The sequence below is a fragment of the Clarias gariepinus genome, chromosome 4 (assembly GCF_024256425.1).
Source record: "Clarias gariepinus isolate MV-2021 ecotype Netherlands chromosome 4, CGAR_prim_01v2, whole genome shotgun sequence".
Taxonomy (NCBI): domain Eukaryota; kingdom Metazoa; phylum Chordata; class Actinopteri; order Siluriformes; family Clariidae; genus Clarias; species Clarias gariepinus.
The window spans coordinates 13,184,999-13,211,397 of NC_071103.1; the positions used below are offsets into that span (position 1 = coordinate 13,184,999).

Here is a 26,399-nt window from a genome sequence, read left to right on the forward strand (position 1 = left end):
CAGTAAAGAGAAAGACGTGCTACCCGAAACCGAGTACGCCGCTGAGAAACGCCTTAGATACGATGACCTCGCTGCTTCGGAAGTCGAGTGAATGTAGGAGCACGACGAGTAACGAGTGAACGGACGAATTTAAACCATGGCTGATGACGTGAGTTTCTTTCTCTTCTTACACACACACACGCACACACTTTTTCAAACAGCAGCTGTTCCTCTTTCCGTCGAGTTCCGCCGCCTTACACACTTCTCTTTCTTGTTTTTCTCCATTGGATTGAGACTGGGTTGCGACACGAAGCAAGTTTAAAAGTTTAAAATAAAAACGCATTTTAAATAATACACATTCATTTTGCAAAGTTTGCAAAGTTTGAAGGTCATATCTAGTGGTAAGAACACTTGACCTGAATGTAACCTGAAACAGAGGAATGTCAGCGATCAGAAATACGTGGTGATGTATGAATGGGAAAATAAAATCCACCCTGAACGACGTGCAAATTGACAATCTGTTTCTAATTAATACCTGAACTTCACTTATATCCAACAGTCATTAGTTCTGAGTTTCAACCTCGAAATTTTACTTTCACTTTGTTTTTTAACGTCTTATTTACACCTGTTTTTAATATTACCTGCGGTATTTTTCATGACCGCCTGCTGGTGGCGCCACTAAGAATTAGTCACTTCGATTTAAAGAGATTGATGCAAGTTCACACTGCAAACCATAAGTGCTCAAATTCAGATTTATTGCTCAGATATGGTTTTGATTTGCTGTTCTCATTTTCTATGTGGTTAATGATGGATTCACACACAAAAGAACAATAAGCAATATATAGATTTAATGTATATACACTACCGTTTAAAAGTTTGGGGTCACTTGCAAATTTCTTTGTTTTTGTTTAGTGATTTATTTTCTACATTCTACAACAATACTAGGGATTTCAAAACTATAAAAATAACACATATGGAATTAGTTAATTACGTAACAACAAGAAAAACAACAGTTAGTTGTTCTTTTAAGACACAGAGGTCAGCCTTTCTGTAATAGTTCTTGCAAGAACAGTATTGTCAAGTGCATTTGAAAAATCCGTCAAGCACCATGATGAAACTGGCTCTCATAAAGACCATCCCAGGAGGGCGAGACCAAAACCTACCTCTGCCGCAGACGAGAAGTTCATTTAGAGTTATCAGCCTGAAAAATGACCAATTAGCAGCACCTCAGATTAGAGGCGTTATGAAGTCTTTACAGAGCATAAGTAGCAGATACATCTCACCATTAGCTGTTCAAATGAGATTAATGCATTTTTTGGACGCCTTCAGCATTTCTTTACAATGTAGAAAGAAATAAAAATCATTAACGATCATGGAATTAGGAAGTGACCCCAAACTTTTAAACGGTAGTGTACATATACATATATGTGTGTGTGTGTGTGTGTGTGTGTGTATATATATATATATATATATATATATATATATATATATATATATATATATATTTTTTTTTTTTTTTTTTTTTTTAGATTGTTATACTAGGTTGAACAGAAATTAGTCTGAACAGATTGTGCCCCTGAACTGATCTACATGCTAAAAGGAACAAAGTGAAACTTTATGTGTTGAAGCTCACGGTAACAAGAGTGTGTTATTCATCCACTGCTTTGGTTTATGCCCTTAGGTTCTTTCATTTTCACTTTTAGCTTTTCTTTGATACTGCAACAGGTCCAGATTTGACATACTGTATTTTTGGCCATTTCTTTTGAGATCTCCTCAAACACCAAGTGGTTGTGATATGGGATATCTAATTTTGCTTTCAAAGCACCTGGGTGATTCCAACTCAAATCAACCAGTGGGTGCCACCACATGATCACAGATTTTGCTTATTTTTTTACCAATTGTTGGTATTGGCATGAGAACAAAAAAAACCAATTTTTTTGTCCCAACTCCCGCTCGTTAAAAAATGGCAGCCATCTTGATTTTTGGCCTTGAGGCGCTTCGAGACATGTCACGCCCCTTTTTGAAATCCTCTTTTCCTTGATAACTCACTTGCTTTATGTCATATGGATATGAAACTGGGTGTATTTATGTAATTTTTCATGTAGATTTAGATTCTGCTCAGAATTTGGTTATCCCCTGTGGTTATGGAGATATTTCTAAAAAAAAACAATTTGGGGGTGTACCCCTTTTCGACCCCCCAGAACCCAAGGTCTGCATGTATATATGTTACTCAAAAAAATACGGGTTACTTCACATTACCTCATCTTAAAAATAAATAAAAACCAGGGGTGTGTTATGCCCTGTTTTATAGAAATCATCAAAAATGTATTGTCCAGGTTTTGCAACAATCACAAAACAATATTAGGAAAATATGCAATATGCAATATTGTTGTTAAATATTGCGATAACGATATTTCTTGCGATATAACATTTCCCTAGAGAAATGCATTTATTATTATTATTATTATTATTGGCAATTTTTTAAATAATTTATATGTTATGATCATACTAAAATAAACAGGTAATAGATATTCGTCTGATGTAATTAAATCTAAATTCAGGCTAAAAAGAAACTATATGTCAAGGAAGTTGCAAATATTTAGACTTAAAAACACTATGAATGGCTAAAAACCCTCAGCAGATATTCTGATTTCTGGTTTGCTGTTACCATAGACCCGCCAACACAATATGAATTACTTTCAAACATTACTTTTTTATTTACGTGTAACCATACACTCATCAAGAGGGTCTTAAAACAAGAGCATCTTTTAAACAAAATATTTCCTTTGGCTTGCCTGTTTTTTTGTTTTTTTAAAGAAAAATAAATATTATTAAACAAAAATAAATAAATAAATACTATTAAGTATAAAGATATAAGTATAAAGATATAAATATATAGTCAACTCTATGCAATACAGATATCGTGTATACCAATATCGCGATAACGATAATTTTTCAATATATCGTGCAGCCCTACCGTGCTCACACTTGGACAGGAAAGCATTTTTTTTATTTTCCATCACAGAGGTCCATCAAAAATTTATTTCTTCTTTGTTGTCATCCTTCATCTTTCTCAGTGCAAGACCCACTCACTCACCCGCTCACTCATTCTCTATACCACTTATCCTGTACAGCAGTGGTCTCCAACCTTTTGCACCATGGACCAGTTTTACAGTATGTAAGACAATTTTCCACAGACTGACCATTGCACACTTGCAACAAAGCATGATAAAATGCATAATAAATAGAACACACCAGAACACAGAATCAGCGTAAGCCCTCAACATGTTTCTCTATGATAAGATGATCCCACTCCACAATTTAATTTTTATTGCTGTTACTGGAGACAACACTTCTGCTTCGCAGATAGGTTTAAAAATAGGATGTTGGAAATGGAAGCAGGGTTTTCAGTGCTTTTGTGGTGATTTCAGGATATAATGCTTTGATTTTAATAGAATGTCTCAAGCATACTTTGAAGGCCACATCTATTATACACACCCGTAATGGAGCATAATTTAGGTAGGACTCATAGCATTTTCTTTTTGTTAGCAGTCTTAGATTTTCATCTGATTTCTTATCTGCTGTCTCATCAATCGGGTATTTTTCTTTTTTCAAAAAAGCTCTCTAGAGGGATCTTGTTTTTTTTTGTTGTCTTTTTTACTCATTTTAAAGTTGACTTGTAACATTAGTTTAAATGTATCAGGCATCAAAACTGATACAGGGAGACATGTGGTAAAGAGGTACACATGGCAGCGAACCATGCGTACCTCCTGAAGGTCAATAATCGCTTTTTTTTTTTTCAATAAAATACTCTGCAGATTCTGATAGGCAATAAAATAGAAATAAAATTTTTAAATATTTTTTTGTTATTTTTATTATTCATCTCCAGCCTGCTACCAGTCCACCACCCAGTGGTTGAGGACCAGTGTTCTTTAGGGATATATGAAGCCTGCAGCCTATCCCAGGGAACTCAGGTCACATGATAACACACTCAAATATTCATTAACACACTTCAGACAATTTGAAATCATTCATGTGTTTAGACTGTGGGAGGAAATTGAAGTGCACAGAGGAAATCTGCCAAGCACAGGTAGAAAATGCTGGTGGAATTCAAACCCTTGACCCAGAAGGTGCAAGGCCACAGTGTTAACCACTATGCTTCTGAGCTTCCTCAGTGTAAAATCGTGATGAATTGTTATTTGGTTTAAATGATAAATTCCGGTTTGACTGTTTATAGTATCCGAATTAAGACTACATATGTGAGTGGACCAAATCAAAATTGCGAAGATTAATTACTACGTCAATCTATTAGTGTAAAACATGAAAAAATCAGTGTAAAACATGAAAAAATCAGTGTTAAACAATATCACTGCAGGTGATCTGACCACAACAACTTTAGTGGTTTGTGTCTTTAGCTCCCTTAAACTTGCCTCTAAGGGTCTTTTCTTTGAAACCACATAGACACATTCCTCTGTTGAACCATTCAACTATTTATTTTAGTATGCATTAAGGCTCAGATTGATCAGAGTACAACTTTTCAGGTTCTTCTGCTCTTACAAAATTTTTACCCAAATAATTGCGGTCAAACTCGTCCTTCCACTCACTACCTCTATGTCAGCTATCTGTTTTTCTAGCATAGAATGGTAAGGAGCGATTTAAAGATGCCATGAATTTAATGATATGGAACTTAGTATGAATTTAACTGTTCAGACTGAGGTCAAATTGCAAAAAATCAGGCCATGTAATTTAGGACCACATATAAAAATGCCCTAATTCCTACTTGAACAATGGTAAGATATTTTGATTTTTAATGTATACGCTGTTATGAAAAGTCACATATGAGCAAATAAACAAACAAGCAAGCAAACAAATAAATAATCAGCTTTTGGCCACTTTAGCCTGCAGTGTGAATGTAGCCTTAGTTCTCTTGTCTGTCTTTATTTCTTCACTCATCATCTCTAGAATTTGCTGAAACAGACAAAGTTCCAACGTTATTATGTTCTCTTGTATTTAAGAAAGTTGAGCCAAGTCCCTGCTGCATTTAATCTCTCCTAATTTTTCTTTGGACATTGAAATGAACTAGTGAAAAATCAGATGTTTGTTCTAACATTTTAATCATTTTGAACAGCACTGTAACTACACTCGCAACATTCCCCTTTGACGTCCCCCTAAAAATTCACAACCAACCAACAGCTGAACTTCAGAATTACTAAGAACAACACAGATATGTCAATAATGTTCAAACATATTTAATGTGGTTCAGGGTTGTTTCCTTGAAAATGCTTGTGTGAAAATGCAAGGTAAACCAGTAGAGCTATAGTGGAGGCTAAACGACTTTTATGCACTTTCTAAATTTCTGAAATAATGTTTATCCACCTTTGACTATCATTAACGCAGCTTTAAATTTGCTACTAAAATTACTCCTAGAATGGCTTCTCAACAGCTCAGATTTTTCTTACAGTTTTGTTAGAGCAAACCGTTATGTATTCTATTCTGCACTGCTTAAACAGCATTTACAATATGGTACCTCTACTTTCTACTGTAACTAATCACATCGTCTATTGTGCCAACCAGTTGATGACTTAAAGTTTGACGCCGCTGATATAAGGCGATTTTTGAAGCATGGAAATGGCAAACCTCCTGCGAACAGAAAGTGAGAAAATAACAACTAGAATGGTAATGAGCGATTTAATATTCTTTTATGGTACTAGAGGGTTAGCCAGCTATAATTTTTTATAATATTTAGCTTATGTCTCTATATGGTGGCTAATGTTAAAAAAATCTATTTATAAAAAAAAATAATTATTTAAGAAAAAAATAATAATAATGGCTCACCTTATCTTGATCATATAATTCATGGTTTACCCACCTCTTTTTTTTTACTAAAGCCCTGGTCACCAGTCACTTTTGACTTCTCACTAGTCTTCTCATAAAGTAGCAGATCTGCATTCTAATTAAATATTAAATAATGCAAGGAGCACCTCTAAGCTGTCAGTCAAAAATTAGAAGTGTACCAAATACTTTTATTGTAGAAAATTCACAATTGTGAGACCCATTCCCGTGTTTGACAGTTTAGTTATCTTTTATTTGGCAGTCTAAGCCAGCTGAAGTTACAGAAGGTCAACAAAATGGCTTATGTAGTGTGTTTGCAAAACTTTATACTGTATCATGGTTTTCTTTTTTTGTTTTTTTTTACTGCGGTCAGCTGCTACACCCTGTGGACAGGAAGTTCGCTTTCACACTGTTGACTCAAATTGGGAAGCCCAACCATGTGATATGTGACTGGTGCCTAATAAAGCATATGCACTCTCGTACCATTATACACACATCACATCACAGGCACTTTTCAGTCAGTTCACTTCTCTGAATAAATAGTTTTGTCTTTTTTTTTTAATGTCATCAAATATGCAGCTCGATCTACATGGACTGTTTGAACACAACACCACCTTCGACTACAGCGATTACGAATATAAAGAAGACTGCATCAAGTTAAGGTCCTTTGTGTCCATATTCGTCATCATTCTATACTCTGTGGCACTCGTGCTGGGGCTGACGGGTCACGTCTTGGTGCTGGTTGTGCTGTGGCAGAAGAGGCGCAGCTGGAGCGTGACAGATGCCTTTGTGCTTCACTTGAGCATAGTGGACATACTGCTCCTTCTTACCATACCACTGTGGGCAGTGGATGCTAATAAAGGGTGGAGCTTTGGCACTGGATGGTGCAAAGTAACTGGAGCGCTGTTTAAGGTAGGAATGTGATCCAGTTTGCTGGAATTTAAAGTGGGGCATCATTGTGGTTCAGAAGGATGCATGCTTTCTTTTTGATTTGTGATAATGGTGTCTTCATGTGCTATGTTATTTAGTGGGCTAATTCAGTGGGCTAATTATATTTAGGTACAGTAGATACTGCATTGTAACAGCATATATATTTTAGGGATTGGCCATATCACTGATTTCCAAGTTGTTTAGTAGCACTAAGACCCTGATGATAATACTGATTACCTTCTGGGAAACTTGTGAATTTATAATTTACAGTTGGGCATTCATAGTCATTGAGAATTAAGCCTAAATGTAAAGGAAATTATTTAAAACTGTTTGATTGTGGGTTTTGTTTAGTTATAGAATTAAGCCTTTTGTAGTTTATCACAGCACATATTCATTTTCTCTCTCTCTCTTTCTCTCTCTCGTTCTCTCTCTCTTTCTCTCTCTTTTTCTCGCTCTCTTTCTTTATCTCGTTTTCTCTCTCGCTTCCTCTCGCTTTTGTTCTTTTTCTCGCTCATTTGTTTGGTAAACATAGGTGTGGGTTGTGTGGTTGTGAAGAGAACCAACAGTCAGAGTGAGACAGTAGTAGAGCATATGACGCATGCCATTTTTATTTCTCACTGTGTATGATTAAATATTACATCACAGTACTGCTATTCTTATTGTGGGAGTTGTGTTACCAGAAAATACATAGTTAATCATTTATCTTACATAAACTTTTGAAGTCTTGTACGTTTCTCACATACTGTGTGAGCATTAATTAATTTCATTATGTTAAGAAATTATAGTAGCTAATGTGTAAGATACAAAATAACTTATAAATATGACAATGTTATACTGTATGTTGAAAATGTAAATTGTTTCCATTTCTGGTTCTTTACAAACTATTACTTGGCGAAAATCACAAACATAATTTAGTAAACAGACAACCACAGATTTCTTAAACCTGGCTATTGCTACATTTTCTCTTTACTTAACCATGGTTGCAAGATCTTATCTCCATTTTACATGAAACAGCATGCCCTGCTTACTTAGGAACAAATATATCTGGCGAAAAAAAAGATTAAGCATGTTTGTTTTCTTTTGGCCTACTGCTTAGGGCTAAGAGCAGACCCTTTTCCACTCGGTTATACACCTTTATTAGCTCAGTGGTGGCTGAAAGTTCGAAGGCACTGAGTTACTGATCAGAAGATCGACTGTCCAATCCCCAGCTCCATCAGGTTGTCGCTGTAGGGCCCTTGAGCAAGGCCCTTAACCCTGTCTGCTCCAGTATCATGACTGACCCTGCACATTGACCCCAGTTACACTGGGATATGCGAAGAAGGAATTTCCATGTGCTGTAATGTACATGTGACAAATAAAGACTTATCTATTAACTTTAACTTTGAGATATTTGCACCACTACTAAAAAATATCTGAAAATAAGCCTCTTTTTCTGAATATGAGATTTGAGCAGGTTGCATCATACACAAACAAAAAAAAAAGTTAGAACAGTTTGAACAACTGCCATTAGCTTTAATTACAGTGTGCAGTGTGGTGGCCAGTTTGTGTATAGAAATGCTTCATTATGCTCCCAGACCCACTCTTTCACAATCCTGAAAGTCCTGGAATATTGTATGGGAAGCAAAGGTCCACTGATGTGATAACCTGGTTATTCAGCAGATCAGGTCATCAGATAGCCATGTTAAGGTGCATATTCCAAAGGAAATAACTGTTTTGTGTTTGCTGTTAATATGAACATTTACACTGACATTTTTTTCCTCCCCTTCACAGATCAACTTCTACTGTGGTATCTTTCTGCTGACCTGCATTAGCCTGGATCTATACTTTTGCATAGTTCATGCAGTTCAGATGCGCTCATGCACAATGCCCTGGCTAGTACAGCTCATCTGCCTGGCTGTTTGGTTCTTTAGTCTTCTCCTCTCTATTCCTGACTGGATGTACCTGAAGGCACCAAGTGACCCTGAACAAGAAGAAACAAGGATTAAGTGCATGTATGAGTACCCATGTCCAGAATCACATCTGGGTTCACATTTGCTTTACAATGTGGTAGGCTTTTTGCTTCCTATCTTCGTACTCTTCTATTGTTACGCTTGTATCCTGCTGAAATGCAGATCCAATCAGGGTGTGCAGAAGCATGGAGCCGTGCGAGTCATTCTTGCCCTCGTGTTGGCCTTTATCATCAGCTGGACACCCTACAATATAGCTTTGTTTGTGGACACTTTCTCTTCATCCAGCAAATCCCCAGAGCATTGTAAAGTACAAATGTGGACTGCAGTGAAAAGCACAGCTGTTCTAGGTTTCCTTCACTCCTGCATCAACCCTCTGATCTATTTTGGCTTTTCCAGAAAATTCAGACGCTGGATGTTAACCGTCATGAAGTGTGGCAGTTGTGCAGTGGACAGTAATGATTTTTTCCCATGGGATTCTAAAGAAATTGACAATGCTACTCCTGCCACAGAGGAAGAGAAAGGATCACTACAACCAATGACTGAGATTGGACCTACTATTAAAGAAGAATGATGAAGTACTTGAATACTAGATCATGATAAAGACTGAAAGGTTTTACACAATAACATATTCACTGAAGAAAATAAACTTAGAGTGAATGTCAGAAACTGAAAAGCTGTTTTGTAAAAGGGGATAGCTTTTACAAGTCTATATGATTCGATTGACCGCATTGGTGCCAAGTCTTAGTCAAAAATATGAACCTGGGGTCTCATTTATCAAAGCAGGCATAGATCAAGTTTTAAATCTCTGTGTAACAGCCTCCAGTACACACATCACAATTTATAACTTGTGAAGACACAGCTGAACCCAGTGGATATAAATAAATTCATTTAAATTCTAAATGAGATTATTTAATGAACAACTACTCAATGAACAACAAAAGAAACACCCCCAATTGACCATGTACTTTTAGAAATGTCTCTTTAAAACGCACAGCAGCCTTTGCTGCCATTTGTAACATTAGGGTTTTCTGCATATGCAAGGTTAGGAGTGTGTGTAAATATCCACATACTGTACCATCATGCACAAGAATAAATGTGATAAACCACATTTGGTCCACAGAAGCATATGTGTGCACAGAGTTTTTATGCATGACCGATAAGTGAGACACAGTGTGTGTACAGTGCTTGTGACAAATATAATGCATAATTTCCGGAATGTAGCACAGTTTAAATGTCTTGGTATTTATTGTTTAACTTTTTTTTTTTTTGTATGAAAGAATAGCACTGTGTTGTAAGCTAAAATGTTTTTTAAGTTCTCATTTCCCACACCACAGTAGGTCATTTTAACAAAGCAAGGCAACTAAATATTCAACTAAATATTTTAAGTCATAATAATAGATGTACATTTACTTTTAATTGTACATTTACTTTTACATTTTATGCATATTTCATGAGCAGATAAGAAGACTGTGATGTGAATAGAGTTTTATAATTATTTATTATGTTTGTTTCTCTCTCTTCTCCTAGGTGAGGTTTGCAATTTTCTGGGATATACTTGATGTACGGACATATATATATATATATATATATATATATATATATACACACACACACACACACACACACATACACAGGTTTGGGCACACATTTTAATTTCATGTCGTCTTTTGAATGATCTTTTTTAAACAGTTGATATTAAGATGTATCTGCTACTCATGCTTTGTAAAGCCTTAATAACAGCTCTTATCTGAGGTTCTGTTAATTGAGGCTCGTGACTGTAAATGAACAATTTAAAATTTTTGCTATTGCTTTCCTGATATCATCTTCATGCGCGTCAGTTTTGCAAATACACTTGTCAATACTGTTCTTGCAAAAACTATTTCAGAACACTATTATTTCCGTGCCTTAAAATAAGACTGTTGCTGTTGTTGTTACTTAATAACCTAATGCCATATGTGTTCTTTCATAGTTAAAAAAAAACAGTCCAAAAAAGGCATCCAAACATGTGTCCAAACTTTTGACAGGTGTGTATGTATGTGTGTGTGTATATATATATATATATATATATATATATAGATAGATAGATAGATAGATAGATAGATATAGCGAGAGAAAGAAAGAGAGAGAGATCAGCTGTACCATTAAAAAATTTAAACATTATACCCGAGATTGTGTGGTTTCCCCTTGTGCTAATAAAACAGAATTTGTGCTGCATTTTTTGGTAGATTGGACCACGAATGTCACCAGTCTACTGGTTTATAATTTCTAATGTTATTGTAATGTTTTGTTGGCTGATCAATGTTTTTTTGTTTTGTTTTGTTTTTTTGCTCTTGAGAAAATTTGGTCATACAGTATGCAAACCCATTACAAATACGTTATAAGTTTCATCTGATATATATATATATATATATATATATATATATATATATATATATATCAGATATATATATATATCGATATCAGCATTGTGAACTATGTTTTCATACTTACTTACAAGAAAAGCTGAATCATCATGATACCCTCTCTGACATCATGAAATGATTTCCTTTTGCTGCAGCTCTGCTACTGAGCCAGAGTCATGTGCTTCCTTCTTTACAGTCAGTGTTGTTTCCAGTATTGCATAAGGCATATTAGTTGCTCTAGAACAGGTTTTTCTTGGGATTTCCCATGAAAATGCATTTTGCAACATGGGAAGACAGGAAGTGCTTTTGAACTGACAAGCAGCTTTCGCATATTACAGACATTTAACAAAAAAGACTTGCAGTAGCACAGAAAAAGTTTTTATCCCTCCTGTGGGCTGCATACATATGTTTTATTAAAAAGGGAAGAGAAGTAATGCATTAAGAAGAACAAAATGGAAAGACACTGTGGAGAATCATTGTTTTGCATTATACTGTCATATACAATTAAAACATGCACTTTACTTCTCAAGTAACCATTGTAGAAAAGTTGGATTTCTTAAACAGAAAATAAAAGTAAAGTTTACTTTCATATGTTGCCTTGGCAGTCCTTCTTGGTAGTGCATTTCTTGGTAATGAAGAAAATAATTTTACACAGCAGTTCCTGTTCGCTCTAGGTGAACTTTTGCCCTGAGTCAGCTTTAATATGCAGATTAACAGCTGCTTAAAGGTGATAGATGAGGAATTTAAAAGTTGGCATGTGCTTAAAATGTTTAAATTATTAATAATTTTTTAAAAAGAAAAAAGAGTAAACATGTATTATGTTACCATTGATGTCAGTGGAAGGTCAACCCTGGAAGAAGTATGAGTGTATTCATGTGTGTTTATGTATATATGCAAATATGTGTGCATGTATGCATGTGCGTATGTGTGTGTGTATGTGAGTGCGTGTGTTGCTTTCCCCAAAAGCATGAACCAGAATGATTGAATCATGTGTCCGTTTTATACTGTCTTTATTAAAAGTCTTTACTTATCTTGTTTTTTTTTTTACAATATCCGAAACCAGCAAAATAACTCTAAAATAAAACTATAATTCATATAAAAAAATTATAATAATAACAGACAGAGTTACAAGCTTAGTCCATTTATTCTTAGATAAGATTAAGCTTGCTGCCTCTATTTAACTAATATCTGTAATATATTATACTGCCCTCTACAGATACAATGTGGGTGTACAGTGATGCAGCTCTGAGCACAAATGCATTTCCATTGTACAACAACCAACTAATCAAGCCTTTAAAAAAAATTCACTACTATCAGTAGATGAGTTTTGTTATAAGCAGTGTTGGGTGTAACGTTAGAGTACTTGGATTACTTTTTGATGTAACGAGTAATCGTTTATATACTATTTTATATATTATATTCAAAAATGTAATCTGTTATTCAGACAATTTATGTAATCCGTGAGCCAGACAGCAGACATTCCCAACCCGTTATTGTGTGTGTGTGTGTGTGTGTGTGTGTGTGTGTGTAAGTCATCCTACAAGCCCCGCCCCCAATAACCCCCTCTGTTATTCTTGCTCTTAAACCCTTATCTCACCTATGCAGTTTGACTATGCGAGGACCGAACAGATTATGGCCCAAGATAACAGATTATGGCCCAAACTTGGCTGAGTGATGATGGTAGAATAATTATAAAAGTCTAAAAAATCCCAAAGGCGTTTTAATTTTCTGCAATGAAAAAGTACTCTAACTAGTTACTTTTATCAGAAAGTAATGCTGTAATGTAACTAATTACTTTTTAATGACAGTAATTTTGTAATGTAATTAGGTACTTTAAAAAGTTACGTCCCCCAACACTGGTTATAAGTGAGATTTTGGATTGAAAATAGACATATCTTCTTAGGCAAAGGAAATAGATTTTGCTGTATTAATTAAAAAAATTATATTTACATTAAATTCTTACACATTTAGCATCTAACACTTGTCATATAAGGTGCTCATGGTCCAATGCAAAAATATGTATTGGGGAATATTACATATAAACTGATGTATGTTTTTATTTATTTATCTTACCAATATGCACATTAAGCCGAATTTTATAATGTTTCTAAAAACATTAAAAGTGCTCCAGTCCTTCTTAATAACAGATTAATATCAGTTTAACCCTTGTTTGATTTGCAATGTGTCACTATTCAGTGGCTTTATTTTTTCAAGGACTGTAGACAATTCATTTTTTAATTTTCTACTGTAATGAAATTCATCATGTCCAAATGTGCAAAAGACTAATCTAGGAACTTTTAAGCTGTCTAAGGACCTTTTGTTTTTGCAGCTAAACAGAAGACCATTTTTTTTAACCTATATTAAACAGTACACAACTTTCTAGACCATCTGCGAGCCAGGTTGGCTATTTATATGGATTTACCATGTACTTTCTGTCAATTTACTGTGATCTGAAAACTATATATCTTCTGAAGAACTGATATTGCAAAGCTTCATTGTTTGATAGTATTAGAAATCATAAACAATCTGTTCACACATGATATATTTCTATAATATACTTCTATTTTTCTGTGTACTTAATTTAAATGGTAACACATACACTTCAGACACAATGTTAATTGTTTCATAAATTCTATTAATATGGCTCAGTAGTTGGTTATTGTTAGTTTTAGTTAACCATTGCATAATATAAAACAATGTAACCTTGTTTGAGAAAAAAATAATTTGACAACAATATTTTTATGTTTGAATGATAAAAGTTTTTTTTTTAAGACTTTTGAACCCTGCTTTACTGAGAATATTCTCTATATTTTGTGTTGTCTTCAATCCAAATGACTCCAAATTTGTTTCAGGAGAATGTGTATTGCTCCATCAGAAAGCTGAGGTTTGTGATGTGTCTGCAGACCACACAGAGCTCTTGCGAGACTGCGTTGTCTCCACGCGGCTGTGCAGCCTGTATCTCAAAGGCTTTATCAAGTCCAGCAGGTGGCGCCGAAACTTCACTCCAACAAATGCGTAAAGCACCGGGTTTACACAGCAGTGCATGTACCCCAGGGTAGAGGTGGCAATTAGGGCAACATCCAGTGCTGTTGTAGTCTCACATGTATTGTTTGTACTTTTGTGTGTGTAGACAGTGTCCACCAGCAGGGTGATGTTGTAGGGTGTCCAGGTGATAAAAAATGCCACCACTAAGGCGAGAACGACTCGTACAGCCCTCTGCTTCTGCACACCCTGAGATCCGCATTGCAGTCGGAGCAAGACACGAGAGTAACAGTAGACTAGAATAATGGCGGGAAGCAAAAATCCTAACACATGGTACAGCACGCGTGACGCCACTCGCCATGTTGTAGATGGGTAATGGTGAGCACACTCAGTTTTCTCACCTCGTCTAGGATCGTTTTCATCCTTCAGGTATATCCAGTCCGGGATGGAGAGAAGAAAACAGAAGATCCAAACAGCCAGGCAGCTCAACTGCACCAATAGTGGTTTTGTGCGTGAGTACATCTGCACTGCGTGCACTACGGAAAAATATCGATCCAGACTGATGCAGGCCAGCAGGAAGATACCACAGTAGAAGTTGATCTAGAAAAACCAATGAGTCTTATTTAATTCTGTGATCTCAGATGTCTTTGTTAAAAAATAAATGCAACACAAAATATTTAAATATAGTGATCACATATGTTCTAGGCACCTGCATGGTTTCTCTCTGGAACTAGCAGTTTTCCTATGTGCTAATTTCCTAGCTGAATTCTTATAATAAAGTTGCCACGAGAAGTGGAATTAGGATGTTTGAGGATTGTTATAGTTAAAACTTTACAGTAAATTATTATGGTAAAATCTACAATGGTCAGTGATTGGATACTATTATAGGTGATACAGGGCACCTATTCCAGGGCACAAAGTCGTGTTCGCTCTCGTGTTCGGGACAAAGTCGCTCCTGGCAGACTATAGGAGAACTTCAGCCTATTCAGAAACTCTTCAAAAGTGAACAACCAGTGAGACTACAGGACCTACTAACATAAGAAGTGCCAGCTCATCTGTGGGCAATAAAAGACTAAGTAGCAACCAAGAAAGGGGTTAGCTGCTCAGCTCTTTTAAGGGGAGAGACCAGTCACCCTTGATGTGTTTGAACACAGACTTGAACACTGAACTTACATCACGGTCAATTTCTGACTAGAAGGCATGGGCCAAATGCTGAGTTTTGTAAAAATGCCTCTCATGTATGCACTTTCTTGATGCACTTTCAAGCTTAAGGCATGCCTTGGATAATTCTTTCCACTAGTAGCTCACCTGCAAGTTTTTGGACGGTCAGAGAGTGTCAAAGAAACCTTGATAAACTTAAGCCTTATCTTGTACCTATTGCAACTAATTGAGTATTTGACCTATTTTGTGGTTTATCAGCCCTGATATATTCCACAGTGCACCAGTTTCATAAAGGCACCTATATATGCATTCAAGAGTGCAGGGAATTTCCAGTCTGCTCAATAAGCACGCCTTATGACTGGAGTGGAAGATGGGGAAAGCACAGGGCTGCAGAGAGAGAGACCAATGTCCTCATCAGTGGTACAAGTAGACAAACCATTAAGTAGTGATGGAATAGGATGACATGCAAAGCAGTGGTCCCACAGTGAAACCTGGACATTGTTTCAGGCCTTCATTTAAAATATTTTTTTTTTTTGGCATGGGGTGGGGAAAAGGCATTAGTACAGCTGTTCTAAGAACCAGAATTCACATATGTTACCACAAATACCACGTACCAGCTGTAAAGCACGGTGTTGGACGTGTTGATCATTTCAGTTTGTTTTGCACCCACAGCCTTTGAGAAACTGGCAATGAGTAGTAAAGCAATGAATATATGAACATGTTATACCAACTGAATGGCTGAAGATGCTGGGAAGGGTCTTAAAAGAGCTGTGTATAAACAAACGCCCCAAACAGCATTGAACTGAAACAATCAAGTAGAGAAGAGTGGGCCAAATGTTCCATACAGTAGATATAAAACTTCTACAGAAAACATTTAATTCAAGTTGTTGCTGTTTAATGTGGTCCTACATATTAGTGAATTGTAGTGTTAATGAATGCTGGTTTAGCTTTAGGGGAAAATATGACTACATAGTAATATCTGTTGTTGGTTGTTTGTTGTCACCTAAGGCTGTTTCCATGCAGTGTTATTTATGACAGCTAGCTGAGAGGGACAGTGTGAACAGCTGTTTATGTGCTTTAGGGAGCACAATAAAATGAACTGTATGCAGGCCAAGCTATGCCATCAATTAATTCAACATAATTCTCACGTGCCATAAATTCCGCCTCACCTGATTTTGGTTGCACAATGACCGACTTTGTATTCTGTTGTGAGTTCTTATGATCTATAGAATGCAGTTTTAATAGCAAGTACAGTATTTATTATGAGTCTCATCCTCCCTAAAGGGCAGTATCAATACATAAGGGATTTTTATCATCAGTGGGATCAGTATCAGAATTCAAGTTATTGAATAAGTCTCACTTTCAAAAAGTTTCTGTGTCACACTTGAGTGAGTATTAGTCTCAAGAGATATAATATCAACACTTTTTAATCAGTAATTTGTCCTGATAGATAACGGCGTCCGCAATTTTTACGATGTTCCTAATAAATGCACAGGACTGTGCTACAGAAAGTTCATCCAAACTCACATGATGACTTTATTATGTAACCTCCATTATTTACAAAAGAAACTGTCCTGGGTGTCCAGAACGTAAAGAAATAGACAAGTGGGTTCCATATATACAATACTTCTCAAACTTCAAAGAGACATTTAGTTTCAGTTTGACTTAAAGCATAGGCTAGATTTACATACGAGGGGGATTCAAGTCAAACCAGGATTGTGTGTTCCCTTCATTTTTGTGTGCTGTATAACTGCTGTAAATATAAGACTGCTAGGACTTCTGGGCCACTTGAGGTCTTAAGAATGGCCAGAGGATGAGTGTGATGTAGCTGGGACTTCAATACACTACACGTTATGTTATAATTGCAATTAAAAAGTGACCAGTTTGCTAATAGTACATGGTGAGGACTTTAACACACTCCTGGAAAACATCTAAACATCCAAAAAAAAAACCATGTTGGAACTACAGTTGTATATTTAATTCATAGGTTTTACCTATAAAAAAAAAAAGCCAATCGTAAACAGCATCCACACCATCCTGCAACAAATGAAACTCATAACTGTTTTTTCAGTTCTGTTTTCAACATAGTGGTAGCCAAGAGTCAAGTTTTGTTTCTGCTAATTTGAAGAGACTCTAAAATCAAAGAGTAATTGCTATTATTTGTCCAAAGATTTTGTTCAAAGCAACATAAATAAAAATAACAAATCCGATATATATGTGTAAAATAATGTGTAAACAAATAAGTATTAGACAGGACATTGAACACAGTATACTGTACTCCTACCCTAAACAGCGCTCCAGCGAGCTTGCAGAAACCAGTGCCAAAACTCCATCCAACCGCTGCATCCACCGCCCAGAGTGGAAGGGTGAGGAGTAACAGAATGTCAGATACGCTCAGGTGTAGGACAAAGACGTCTGTCACACTCCATGTTCGCCTCTTCTGGCACAGCACAAATAGCACCAGGCCGTTACCCATCAGGCCCAGCACAAACGCAACAGAGTACAGAATGGGGATGAAGATGGCTTCAAAATGCATACTTGTTTTTTGATCACACACCACTCCACAACAAGCTGTGTCACTATAATTATAGTCATAGCTGTCATTAATCTCTTCAGAACCAAATATATCTGGGGCTTCAATGACCACGACCATTTTCTGCAAGATAAAAAAAATCACCATCAGAAGAAATACTGTCAGTCATCGCAGGTAGTCTTTTGCACAGCCACATGGAGTCTGTCACCCTATTTAATAGTAATATTTTACATTCATTATCTATTTAAAACTGTGTGATAACAGACATACTTCCTCATTTCAAAACGTGATCAGGCATAGTCTGCTAGCTGCAGGAAGGAGCTTGGAGTTAATAAGAAGATGCCAATGCTAATGTCCTAATATATATGTTTCCCTTTTATCCTATGATATACACAATTCTCTCTTTATATTAACTGTTAAAGTGGAAATTATGAATTGTTCTCGCTGAATGCTACATAGAGTTCAATGTATATGGCAGCATTTAAATCCGTGTAGTGGTGTGTGATTTACGTCATGTGATGGCACATATTTTCTAAATCTTTAAATAATAAATCATCTTCACAGAACCAGACTAATTTAGAGTAAATGAAAACTGAAATTGTTGAGGTTGTTAAATGACTAAAAGCGGTATTTCCCCCAGGTTGAATTATATGTTGGCCTTTCGCTTCAGCATTAGGTTGAAAAAACGTCCAAAAGTCGGGGTGAGTAAGTATATGGTTAGTTTTTCCATTAATTTTATTATTTCCAACTGCATGTGCGACAGAAAAACTGTATAATTATAATGTTTGTTATTTTTTTTATTATATAGTATTTTAGTAATAGGGCAATCAAAGCTTTTGGCAATGAGAAAAAAATAATATAATTTTCGTCTATATTATGCGTTACAATAAAAGCTAATTAAGTTTGGGAATTCCAGACAGACAACTGCAGATAGAGATAAAATGTAGGCGGATTGAATGCAACAGGCTAAGTGAAGATGTGAGTTTAAATAACACCCACGTGTTTGTGTGTGTATATGACTGTGTGTGTGTATATATATATATATTATATATCATTTATATATTCTGATTATATAATCATTTACATCATTTACATTCAATTAAAAATAGCAACTTGTGTGTATAATACCATCATACTAACATCATTAACAGTATTACATTATATAACGTGAATAAATGTGTAAAAGTGTCTATAATCTGTTTTTTTAAGTCACTGAAACAATTTTTTGTTTCTAATTTCTAGCGAAACCTGGAAAGCATTAAAATCACATTTAACACAAAGCTTAAAGCATGTTGACTGCTTAACAAAACTGCTGCGATCAATAAAAATCAATAAATTCTAACTTACATATCTGCATGTAACCTGCTCGAAAACAGCTCATGAATGTACACACACCAAAACTGTGTGTCTGTAGTTGCAATACCACAGAATTAGACCTAGAGCGAGCAAGATCGAGAGAGACAAAGAGAGAGCAAGAGAGAGAGGGAGGGAGTGAGAGAGGAACTGGGTTACCACAGATTTACGATAAGATCTTTGGATCTTATAGTCATTCACAATATTTAAATTCAGTGATTTAATGACATTTATTAATTTAACAGACTTGCGCCTGCCTACTGAGTAGAGTGACATCTTTACGCTTCTAGCTTCAGGCAGCATATCAATCATACATGGTACACTGACTGATATTTAGAAACAGCTACGTAGTAGACTTGTACTACCACTATATGCATTTTTAGATAACCTATATCTTATTCTTACCTCAAAACTTCCTAACCAAGCTATTACTTTAAGAGATACAACCAAGGGACATTTATAAAACATGTACAGTATAGAAATTTTTTTTGTTTGTTGAATTCTGTGCACTGAGAGCTCATGTACTTTTATTAGAGACTCTGCCATTTCTAAGTTTTTTGTGTGTTTTCTGTTTGTGATTATTCTGCTTTTTTGTTGTTTTTATTTTATTTTATTTTATTATTTTTTATTTAGGTTTTTAAACCTTTTTGAAAATTTTTATGATTGATGTTTCCACAATCTGGCTCTATTTACATCTTGTAATTTTATGTGTCTTGTAATAATATTTTATATACTTCAAGGACAGTATATAATTCAAGGACACTATATGCATACAAGCTACATTTGCATTTTGTTTTTTTCCACTTGTTCCATGCAAAAATTTAAATTATTTTCAATTCCCAAAACTCAGAAATAGATGTTAACATCGGCAGTCAGCATAATCTTTGAGGAAGATATCTGCTATGATTCATAAAGCAGCTTATGCACAAAAAATATTGGTTGGTGCTGATTGTGCTAAGAATCTTTGCTATTTGTAGGTTTTTGTTTCCCGGCATGTTTAATAATATATGTGAAGATGACTTGATATACATTAGCTACTGTAAATGCATCATGAAGTACTTCATCGAAAGTTTGTTTAATTTAAAAAAAACATATTTATTCTTATTGTCTTATAGCTAACAAAAATTTGAGGTAATTTTTTTCTTTTCATTTATATTTTGTATATGGCTATCTAATTAGATACAGAGTTACAAAAAATATTAATTGAAAAAAAAATTACCTCAAATTGTTTATGCAACATTTTCAGCTCATTTTAACATTTTACAGTCATGGGGACTGATGAGTCCAGATTTATACAGTTCTAGTGAGAAGGGTGTGTCAGGGTGAGAAAGGAAGCACAGGGTGCCCATCTTCAAATTCTATACTGCAGTTTAGTCAATTTATTAAATGTAGATGCACACACATAGCTATTACATTAAAGGAAAGGTTTGCAATTTAAATCTAACACAGCTCTTTGTCAAATTTAGCGAATAACTCCTTATGTCACAAGCTGTCTTCTGTATGAAGGATGAAAAATAATCTGGTAATAAACAGCCACTGGCTTTTGAAATATTAGATTCAATTCAATTTTATTTATATAGCGCTTTTAACAATGGTCATTGTCTCAAAGCAGCTTCACAAAAAATGAAATATAAATGAAATATAAAACAAACGTGACTGAAACTGAAAGGTTGAGTTGTGTGGCTTTGGATCTTTCCTCTACAATAAGAGAAACGATCCTGAGAAGAGATGCTTAGGTAAAAATATAAATAATGTGTTAATTTGTATTAATTAAAAATTTGATTATTCAGTCAAAAATGTTTTCAAATGAAAGTCAAAAAGTTAAAGCATCAAAAGTTCAAAGGGTCAAAAAGCTCCTATTTTTAAATGAATTTAGGTCATAAGACCTATTTTTAACTAAAGTTACAGTATTGTCATGTTTTTATTGAAAAATTAAGTCATATTACTTTATCTAAAATATTTTTTTCCAATGCGTTTGTGACATTTTTTGAGACTGCTTTATTTCTTTGCAAAATTGTAAAACTTTTTCCAACATACTGTTTCAAATTAGATAGAATTTTATGTTAACAAGACAAATGAGATAAATTTTTTTGAGTAATTCAGAGGATATGGTGACAAGCCTGGGTCATAACATATATTATGATATAATTTTATAGATTCCTAGGAAAAAGTAGTGGTATGACTCATTTTGTTCCTTTTTCTTAAAGTGAAAATGATATTAAACTTTTTCTTGCCCGGGAAAATTACTTTTTTTTTCCTTCAGATAGTTGTAGAGATTTGGGGGCTTTTGTCAAGATTTGAAAGATGTTTTTCTCATTCCTTTAAATGTCACAGGCTGAACATACAGGATGTATGAAGAAAGCTATGAAATATGTCAATTTGTAGAATATAATTATATTTAAATAATATATATATATTTTTATAAACTTAATTGTAATTTTGTGTTAACTGTGTCACACACTCTCAAATTCTTTTACTATCAATTTTCAGAAGAGAATCTATTCTATCCAGCACACATATACACCGATCAGTCATAAGATTAAAAATATTAACATTTAACTATCGAGATTTAGGGTTCACCTTGTGCCACCAATTGAGCTGACCCCTTAGAGCATGGCCTGCAGAGCCTCTGTGAGTGTGATGTGCTTTCTGGCACAAGGACACTGGCAGCAGATCCTTTGGGTACTGTTGTGTTGTAAGGTGGGGCCTCCATGGACTTTATTCGGTCCATCCCATGGGTCGGCTCGTACCTCGGTACCTGAGTTTGGAGCCTGGAACGGCAGAATTGGACTCTTTGCCTGCTGGCATTATATTATACGGTAGATTCTGGTGCATTGAGTGTTCTGGTGCCTTTCCATAGTGGCTGGCATACTTATATATATTTTTTTATTTGTGCTAAATTGGCTTTTCTGTGGGATCAGACTATATGGACTGGCTTTTATTCCCCATATTCCCCACCAGTTAAGAACTGTTTAATGTATTATGAAAATTTTAAATGCACCAATCAGTCACCCAAAAAATCATAACTGAGTAAAAACTGAATGATCAGATCTGATTTTGTGCCAAACAAATTTACATGCATGGGTACAACAAAAAAGCGTGGCATCATTGCACTCTTACGTTAATAGTGCTATCCTCCATGTGCGTTTCTCAAATTGCCCGAAGTTTATGAATGGTATTCAGGGTCTATCCAATCTCATGCCCTAAGTCTCCTGGGATAGGATCCAGGCTCCCCGCAACCCTGTATACAGGATAAAGTGGTATAGATAAAGATGATGAGAGTAATCTCTATCCAGACACCTGGAACATTTTTTTTTTTTTTTTGAAAGAGAAAGTCCTGTAATCATGTCCAGTTTGGGGGAAAAATGTCAACATATTTAATAGTCTATGTTTTATTATAAACATTACAACTAAATTTTCTATTAAATAAAAGGTGTATAAAAATTTGTTTGCTGTCAATTATAGTTTAGAAGTGAAAAACAAAATTTAATTAACCAAATATGCAATCAGCAGGTCATAATTAAAAAAAAAAGATACAGTATTATATTGCATTGGAAAAATTTAACAATACAAATCACAACTACTGTATGTTTAATAGTGAAAGTAAAAAGATTTCCACATGCGCAACGTTTCCACATGAGAACTCCTGGGACTAAACACCTGTGTGGTCATGAGAAAATCACTTTTTAGTTATTAAGAAAAAAAAGCATTTGAAAAATATGAAAAGGGTCATGAGAACTGATGAGTCCAGATTTATACAGTTCTAGTGAGAAGGGTGTGTCAGAGTGGGTAAGGACGCACAGGGTGCTCATCTTCAAATTCTATACTGCAGTTTAGTAAATTATTAAATGTAGATGCACACACATAGCTAAAATATTAAAGGGAAGGTTTGCAATTTTGATTAATTATAGTTTTTTGTCAAATTTGGAGAAAAACTCCTTACAGTATGTTACTAACTGTATTTTATGTAAGGGATGAAAAAAAACCTGGTGTTTTAAAATATGAAACAAATGTGAATTGCATGGATTAGGTTGTGAAACATAGTACAGTGGAACCTCGGATTGCGAGTAATGCAGTTTGTGAGTGTTCTGCAAGACAAGCAAAGATTTTTAACAAATTTTGACTTGATAAACGAACAAGTCTTGGTTTCACGAGTACAGAGTTTCATGTAGCATGCATGGGCTTCTTGTTTTGACGCCGAGCGTCACATGATCACAACTAAGCTCTCTCTTGCGCTGCGGAATTACGGGTAATCGTCTCCCCTGCTGGGTCTTAGTGCATGTCTTTCACTGGTATAATCAACATCCATGCACGCGTGTACTGTTTACTAATCTTACTAAGTTTGTAAGCGCGTGTGTACAGTGCGAGTGTACTGTTTCCTTTAACACACGTGTGCATGTGTGTAAAGCAAAAGAAAGTCTCATTAAAAAGGTTAAAGATCCATTTTCTCCCTCTCCGTCGTTATGTGTGTTTGTGCGCATAATTTGACACCAGACATCAGACAAACACACACACACACACACACACACACGCACACACACACACATTCTCTGCTCTACACAGACACACTGCTCTGTTGCATTTTTTTTGTAAAGGGAAAGTGCAGTTACAGCAGTGATTCCGTTAGTATGGGCTTATGCGAGTGTCATTGGCGATGTTCCTTGCAGTTTTACTGACAAAACAGTCTTTCCATTAATGTGTGTGTGTGTTTGTGTTTGTGTGTGTGTGTGTGCATGTGTGTGTGTGTGTGTGTGTGTGTGTGTGTGTGTGTGTGTGTGTGTGTGTGTGTGTGTGTGTGAAATTCAAAAAAGAGAGGAAAAAGATTTACTGTGTAAGATGAGAAGGGGGAGGCTGATTCCTCCTCTTACTTTACACACATACACAAATACACACATACACACACTCAGCGACTGCACAGAAACACTTATCTGTACGGATTTATTTTTACTTTTTTATTTTACTAAGTAAAGTGCAGGTTAATTTGTTGTATTTTTACTTTATATTTTGTATTAATTATTTTTATGTATTTATTTTTATTGGAATGAATAATTTGAATTTCCATTATTTCTTATCGGAAATTTGCTTTGGTACGAATTGTGCTTGTAATCCAAGGTTGCACTGTATATGCTATATACTCTGTAACTGTGTAGGAGTATGAGTTTTAATACTAATATAATAATTTATATAATATTTATTTTAATTATTAAATAACTTATTTATATTACTATAATTTAGCCTGTTTTTATCAGAGATGATGGGTTTTTAACAATGCAAATTTTTTATGTGATCTGGAAAACCTAATGGGAGACTATGAGCAATGCTAAAATTTGGCACATGCTAACATGCTGGATTTGCATTGTAAAAGAAAATAGATGGCCAACAAACAAACAAAGAGTAAAAGGTTTGAAGAACGAAAACAAGCATAGCGAGAAGACATGTTAACCTTGGGTGGGGAGAGGTGTGAACCTGAGAGAGTAAGAAGGCATGAAAAATTATGCAACTTTTCTGTTGTTTGTTTGTTTTTGGAAAGGCCGAGCTGTGGCCTTTATCAGAAACAACATTTACCAATAAAAAAAGATTTAGCTCTAAAAGTTCAATCACTTCACATCACTTGATGACCTTATACCCTATTCATGATGTGTCATGACTAACACAGTTATAGTTACAGTTTTAATTGTGTAGTTAATTTTATTAATTATGATATTCATAATTGTTTCACAATAAAAAAAAATATATGATAAAAAAAATAGGAGCTGTGTAAGCTGCTGTCCTGGTGAGTCTAAAAAAACACAAGAGGTTTGAACACGTACAGGTGACTGAAGGGAGTCTGGCGTTTTTAGAACAGGTAGTACACGGTAAGTGGTAATGGGAGATCTAATATTTAGGCATCTGAATTGAAAGATGTGTCATTCAACAAGATGTGTTCACGATTGATCAACAGCTGTTGGCCTGAGTGCTGTAACAATATCAAGTGCAGGATTGAAAGCTGCATTTAAGAGGATAAGTAACTCAAACGACATGTCTTGACCTCTATTTTTGTTTAAATGAATCTATTTTGAGTTAAAAATCTATGGACTAATATTTTTTTATTTTTAATAAACACTAGCAACAATAAAACAGTTTTTAATTTTTGTAATATTACTTGAGGTGGGTTTATTATTTGTTATGTCCACGGATGTTAATAACACAAATAGATTAAAGTAGCAAATTTGTGGAGTGGAAGTATTAGATCAGATGCGGAGATGGAGACAGGGATTGGAGTGAAAGAGAGAAGCACTGAGCTATAGCTCAGTAGAAAGAGTGCAGAACACAGCAAGCCAAACGACAGAGATAGAGGGGCTGGAGTGAAAGAGATTACATTCTGTTTGAATGTAGTTTGCTATAAATCAACAGGTTATGCTGTTTATGTTATTCTTTGGTTTAAAGTTAAAAATTTTTGTTCCATGTGTCTGTCCGTCTATCTTATGGTTAGTCAAAAATTAATGAATGTAGATGCACACACATAGCTATTACATTGAAGGGAAGGATTGCATTTTCAATTAATTAAAGTTTTTTGTCAAATTTGGAGAATAAATCCTTATGTTACTAGTTGTATTTTATGTGAGGGATGAAAAAATTTTGGTGTTTTGAAATATGAAACAAACGTGAATGGAACGAGTTGGGTTGTGAAATATAGTACAGGATTGCGAGTAACACAGTTTGCGAGTGTTTCATAAGACAAGCAAAGATTTTTACATTTTAAGCGCGTGTGTACAGCGCAAGTCTACTGTTTCCTTTAACACACGTGTGCATGTGTATAAAGCAAAAGAAAGTCTTATTAAAAAGGTTAAAGATCCATTTTTTCCTTCTCTGTCATTATGTGTGCGTGCGCATAATTTGACACCGTACCCCTTCACACACTCTCGCCTTTACACCCCCCCGCCACCCCATCTCGGCTTCAGACACACACACACACACACACTCTCTCTCACTGCTCTACACAAAAACACTGCTCTGTTGCGTTCCCTTTCAAAGGGAAAGTGCATGTTCATTTGCTTGTTTGTTTTACTTTACAGCAGTGATTCCGTTAGTATGGGCTTACGCGAGTGTCATTTGCGATGTTCCTTGCTAATTTTTTCGACAAAACAGTCTTTCCATTAATGTGTGTGTGTGTGTGTCCGCGCGTGCGTGTGTTTGTGTGAAATTCAAATAAGAGAGGAGAAAGATTAACTGTGTAAGATGAGAAGGGGGAGGCTGATTCCTCCTCTTACTTCACACACATACACAAATACACACATA

At 35.3% G+C, this 26,399-nt stretch overlaps 2 protein-coding genes across 3 annotated transcripts; one reads left to right on the top strand and one right to left on the bottom strand.

Annotated features, from left to right (window-relative positions):
• cxcr3.3 (chemokine (C-X-C motif) receptor 3, tandem duplicate 3) lies at window positions 1-12,405 on the top strand. Of its 2 annotated transcripts, XM_053494158.1 has the most exons (4): window positions 93-148; window positions 5,554-5,655; window positions 6,391-6,723; window positions 8,512-12,405. In XM_053494158.1, exons 2-4 carry the CDS (start codon window positions 5,602-5,604, stop codon window positions 9,259-9,261), a joined length of 1,137 nt encoding a protein of 378 aa, XP_053350133.1. In that variant the 5' UTR covers window positions 93-148; window positions 5,554-5,601; the 3' UTR covers window positions 9,262-12,405. The 2 variants fall into 2 exon arrangements, with proteins under 2 accessions (XP_053350134.1, XP_053350133.1); XM_053494159.1 differs by lacking the exon at window positions 5,554-5,655 and having other exon boundaries at window positions 1-148.
• Window positions 12,406-13,438: 1,033 nt separating this feature from the next.
• On the bottom strand, window positions 13,439-19,273 carry LOC128520115 (C-X-C chemokine receptor type 3-like). Its single transcript, XM_053494160.1, has 3 exons — window positions 19,116-19,273; window positions 17,520-17,891; window positions 13,439-14,674 (listed from the first exon to the last, which is right to left on the bottom strand). The coding sequence occupies exons 2-3, from the start codon at window positions 17,886-17,888 to the stop codon at window positions 13,964-13,966; spliced, it is 1,080 nt and encodes a 359-aa protein (XP_053350135.1). The 5' UTR covers window positions 17,889-17,891; window positions 19,116-19,273; the 3' UTR covers window positions 13,439-13,963.
• Window positions 19,274-26,399: the final 7,126 nt, after the last annotated feature.